Source organism: Ixodes scapularis, unplaced genomic scaffold (assembly GCF_016920785.2).
Source record: "Ixodes scapularis isolate PalLabHiFi unplaced genomic scaffold, ASM1692078v2 ptg001612l_1___fragment_1__unscaffolded, whole genome shotgun sequence".
NCBI classification, from domain to species: Eukaryota; Metazoa; Arthropoda; class Arachnida; order Ixodida; family Ixodidae; genus Ixodes; species Ixodes scapularis.
Genome location: NW_024610176.1, coordinates 397367 through 401980, shown reverse-complemented (window position 1 = coordinate 401980; position 4614 = coordinate 397367). Strand labels below are relative to the sequence as shown.

At 47.3% G+C, this 4614-nt stretch overlaps 1 protein-coding gene across 1 annotated transcript; it reads left to right on the top strand.

The window, feature by feature from the left end:
- Positions 1-2577: 2577 nt before the first annotated feature.
- LOC120841823 lies at positions 2578-4363 on the top strand. Its single transcript, XM_040212817.3, has 3 exons — positions 2578-2713; positions 2836-3098; positions 3304-4363. The coding sequence occupies exons 1-3, from the start codon at positions 2624-2626 to the stop codon at positions 4331-4333; spliced, it is 1383 nt and encodes a 460-aa protein (XP_040068751.2). The 5' UTR covers positions 2578-2623; the 3' UTR covers positions 4334-4363.
- The last annotated feature ends 251 nt before the right edge of the window (positions 4364-4614 follow it).

The window sequence follows — 4614 nt, the reverse complement described above, 5'->3', positions numbered from 1 at the left end:
GCCTTGTGCAATTGTTTACCTCTGAATTTTGTCCGAAAGCAAGCATGTGCTGTTATTTTTTCATCTCAACAAGTGATGGCGCGATTCCTTGCGGCCTTACAGCACCGGTTCTGCGCATTCTTTAGGTTGTCGGAATTCTGCATAGTTCTCCCGTGACGTCATTCTGGTCACCAGTACGGCTTCAGGGCGCGGCCATCTTGCTTGGCTATGGTGCGCTTGGTTATGGTGCGCCGCGCCCAAGAGCGCACCCCACTGAGAAAGATGGCGGCGCCCTGAGACCTGCTGAGACCGGACTTGCCCAATACAGTGGAAGGTATGTTGTCATGCGCTTGTACGAGCGTTTCAGGAAGTTCGCCGAACGTGCAAGGGACGGCATTTCTAGGGCATTTGATGAATAAAAATGTATTATGTGTCTTTTCTGCTCAAAATAAACGCTTCAAATGCTAAGTTTTTGGGGGGCTATTTTTCTGGATCTACATTTGGCTATTTTTGGGCTATATCTCGTAGACGTTTGGCGGGTTGGAGTTCATACACCTGGCAACCCTGCCTGTCCCTGGCTGCGGCCTGTGTGGCTGTGTTTGAAAAGTCCTACGCGTTTATCGGCAACGGGCGATTTCTTCGAAGAAGTCACAGAAATTCTCGTGATGTGGTTTGGTTCGGGAAATGACAGCTTGTACCGCATCGTGTTGATTCTTCACGGAGCCCTACCATCTCGTTTTAGGGTCTAGGACATTTCGGTGTAGGACATTTCGGTGTAGGAACTTTCGGTGCGGACTTCTCGGTGTGCGGCCTTTTCGGTGCAAGACATTTCGGTGTAGGGACTTTTCGGTGCATGGACATTTCGGTGTATGGATATTTCGGTGCATGGTCGTTGAACACAAAAGGGACACCCAAGATTTGGTTTTCTCGCCCTTGTAGTATTTATCTTTCGCCCCCAAGTTGATACGAAAAAGTAATTCTTCCTCTGTTCAGCTTTGTTTCCTCGAACGCTACAGAGAACGCTTCGGCATTCATAAGAAACTTTTCCCTCCTTTTGGTTCATTCTTTGTAGTTGACAGAACAATGGACCTTTCTGCTTCTCTAACTTTTTGTGTTCTGAAGACAGCCACCTTTTTTTAGAAACGGGAATAAACGCTAGTCTTATCGCCTCCGACAAAGGTTGATAACCGTGCGCCTCTTTCGGGAAGCCGGGATCGGGGAACTTGTGACGAAAAGGGTCAACAATGCCAGAAACTTGCCTTACCTTAACCTTACACTTTGAGAACTCGATGTTATATGATAAGCATCTGATATTTGCGTGTCGCCTCGTCGTATACCAACCGGTGTTGCTTAAAACGAACAAGGAGGTGACTTTGTTGGTCTGATTCGCCTTTAGCGGAAAGATGAAACTTTGTACGGGCTTCAGGACAAAGCCATGGACGAAGCTCAACACGATGCTTCGAAGAACGGGGCCGCCGCCAGGAGTAGTTATAGGTAGGACTCCGTGTTTTCGGATATATCCGAAAAACTCTGAAAAGCACTCGCCGGCTAAAATTTTCGTTGATTCGGGTTTATCTGAAAAACTCCAATATCGAAGTCAAAGCACAAAAAATATTAGTTCTAATATAAAACGGTACCAAGAGCGCTCACCAGTGCCCTTCCAAAACTTGTATAATTGCCAAAAGAGGCTCATCTCGTCAATATGCGTGCCATCAGCGACAATAGCTGACGAAATATGACGGCACCTATTACAGCAAGCTCTGAGATAGAGTTCCTAACAACCGTGATTGCACCAGCTGTAAAGTTCGTGCAATAAAAGTGAATTTCGTTGTCTTCATCCGTCGAAGTGTGAATAGCTTCTTTTTATTTTGTTCACCATTTTCGGAGATCTGGAAATTGACCAGAAATAAAATTCGATAAACTCGTAATTTCTGAGAATTCAGTATTTACCGAAAATAAACGCCGGTAAATGCCAGATTTTTGAGAAAAGAAAACAAAAAAAACCTCCAAATTTGACGAAAGCTAAACTCCGAAAGCATGGAATCCTAGTTATATGCTATAAGTATTTTTTGGTCTAAACCGAAAAACACAAATAAGGTTATGCCTATTTCTTTTTTTTTTTAAGATCACTATTTTAGAGCGGGAAGAGTAGGGGCAGGGGAGGGAGGAGGTAAGTCGACCCTTTGTTCGGCTGCTATGTTATGCTCCTGCGGTGTCCAACAATCAACCCAAGATAGCTTGTCCGGATATAGGCTTATCACTGGAATTGCCTTTTGTAAAGCCGTTCCATTCAACAAACCTTTTTTCTCTCCTGGAAGAATTATGGAGAAATTGACAATACGGACAAACAAGGCAGGAATTCGTTTTCTTTTGTTTCGCCTTCAGCGGGTGAGGTGCGAAAAGGGGGGCACCCCTGCATTTGGTCTTATGTCACCAGTTATTTCTGCCCTTTCCAGTTAATTTTTCGCATTCTATCATAAAGGAAGGAAGGTCCAGGAGAGGACATAACGCCGCAGATGTGAAGCGGAGGGAGGGGGGAGAACTTCCGGTTTTAGAGGACACGCCCCTATTGGTGACTCACTTGTGTGTCGCCTCGTCGTATGCCAACCAGTGTTGGTGCAAACTAACTCGTCACTTCCCTGAAATGGCTGTGTACTTGCGAAGTAACCGCGGTGGGCTGAAACTTCTGCACGAAGGCTTCGAGTATGACAAGGAACGTTGCTTCAAAGAAAAGGTGAGCCTTTCACTGAGTTTGCGATTCAAATGCGATCTTTTTTTAATAGTACGAAGATTGTTACGCCGACTCTTCCTGTCTTTAGCTAAGTTATAATTTATAAAAACGCCTATTCCTCGCAGACATACTGGCAATGTAGCCGGAAACTGGAGTGTAAAGCAAGGGCTCACACTATTGACGAAGAAGTTGTCAAGCTGATCAACGAACACAGCCATGCTCCCAGCCGACTGGACCAAGAGGCCAAGTTGGCGTACTCATCAATGAAGGAAAGAGCACGGACGACTGAGGAACCCAATCAAGCCATCGTCGGACGCCTGGTGGCCGAGATGACACCGGAAGCTTGCAGTTACTTACCGCCTCAGGACACTGTTAAGAGAACATTAAGGTAAGTGTTATACACGAATGTTACGAATTCACATCTTTGCTACCCTAGCAAAATATATGCCACCTCATATGCTATGGAGATTTCCAGTTTATCATCGGGCTAGCCTAAACATTTTTAAAATTGAAAATATAGTAAAATAATAATGAGTAACCGCCCTATAGTTGAAACGTGACAGCAATAATATTTCCAACTTTTTTGCATGCAGGAGGGCGCGGGCGATGGAGCAACGGCCGATGCCTCTCCCTTCACGCTTAGAAGACGTCGTCATCCCTGCGCAGTACGCGTCGAAGATTGACGGGTCCAGATTCCTGTTGCATGACTCCGGTGTGCAAGACCAGGACCGTTTCCTTATCTTCTGCAGCCCGCAGATGGTGGATGTTCTCCGAACATCTAAGAAGTGGTTCGCCGACGGGACGTTCAAGGTTGCGCCTGAGTTGTTTTACCAGGTTTACAGTCTACACTGCGAAGTGGGCGGCTCCATCCTGCCTGCGGCATACATTTTGCTAACGCGGAAAGACTGTGGGGCGTACACGCGAGCCCTGAACACCCTTAACGCCGAGTGTGGGGGAGATTGCGAGCCAAAGACCGTCACAGTGGATTACGAGCTGGCGGCTATCAACGCTTTCAGGGCGGTCTTCCCAAGCGCCGACGTGCGCGGGTGTTTTTTTCACCTGTCGCAATGTGTCTACCGCAGACTTCAGTCGGAAGGACTACAGGAGCTGTATGCTTTTGACCCCGACATAAACCTGGAAGCTCGCATGATCCCAGCTCTTGCAATTGTGCCCCAGGACGACTTGGAGGGGGCATTCACCGAGCTTGCGTCCAGCATCCGCGCAGAACTTCTCCCGGTGGTCGACTACTTCGAGGATGTGTTTACTGGGCGGCTAACGGCACGGGGCAGAAGAGATGCGCAGTTTCCTATTAAGCTATGGAACCACCACGACACCGTTCTCCAGGGCGGCTCCAAGACCACGAACTCAGTGGAAGCCTGGCACCGGAGCTTCCAAGCTCATGTTCAGTGCTCGCACCCAACTCTCTGGAGATTCTTGGAGGTGCTACAACGAGAAGACGCCCTGCAACTTCACCGGCTTGGAAGACTCGAGATGGGCCAGCGCTTCAAGCAGGCCTCGAAATACGCGAAGGCTGCAGAACGGTTAAAGACACTTGCTAGAGAATACGACGCTAGTGATGTGCGACGCTTCCTTAGGGGAGTTGCCCGCAACGTGTCGTTCTAGGTCCCGGGCCATGTGCCTTTTGTAAATAAAAGTGGTCCACATTACATTTTGTGTACTATTTTGCTTCTGAATGCATTTGGCTTCGGACTTTTGCTTGATAATGAAACCCACGACTAACCTATGATGTGTATCTTTACCTGTTTCTATAGTATTCAGAAGGCCTATAATCTCGAGCTACTTTCCAGAAAGAGCATTCCATCAGGAATAAAGTCAGACAAGCGAATAAGTTTGTGTTTAGCTATACACCTGCTAGCTAGGAAAATACCCTCGTAGTGTGAAAG

What these genes read in the sequence shown, in the direction of transcription:
- LOC120841823 (XM_040212817.3), top strand. Translation starts at nt 2,624, where the DNA reads ATGGCTGTGTACTTGCGAAGTAACCGCGGTGGGCTGAAACTTCTGCAC. An exon ending in AACGTTGCTTCAAAGAAAAG is followed by an intron (nt 2,714 to 2,835) that starts GTGAGCCTTTCA and finishes TATTCCTCGCAG; the next exon opens with ACATACTGGCAATGTAGCCG. An exon ending in ACTGTTAAGAGAACATTAAG is followed by an intron (nt 3,099 to 3,303) that starts GTAAGTGTTATA and finishes TTTTGCATGCAG; the next exon opens with GAGGGCGCGGGCGATGGAGC.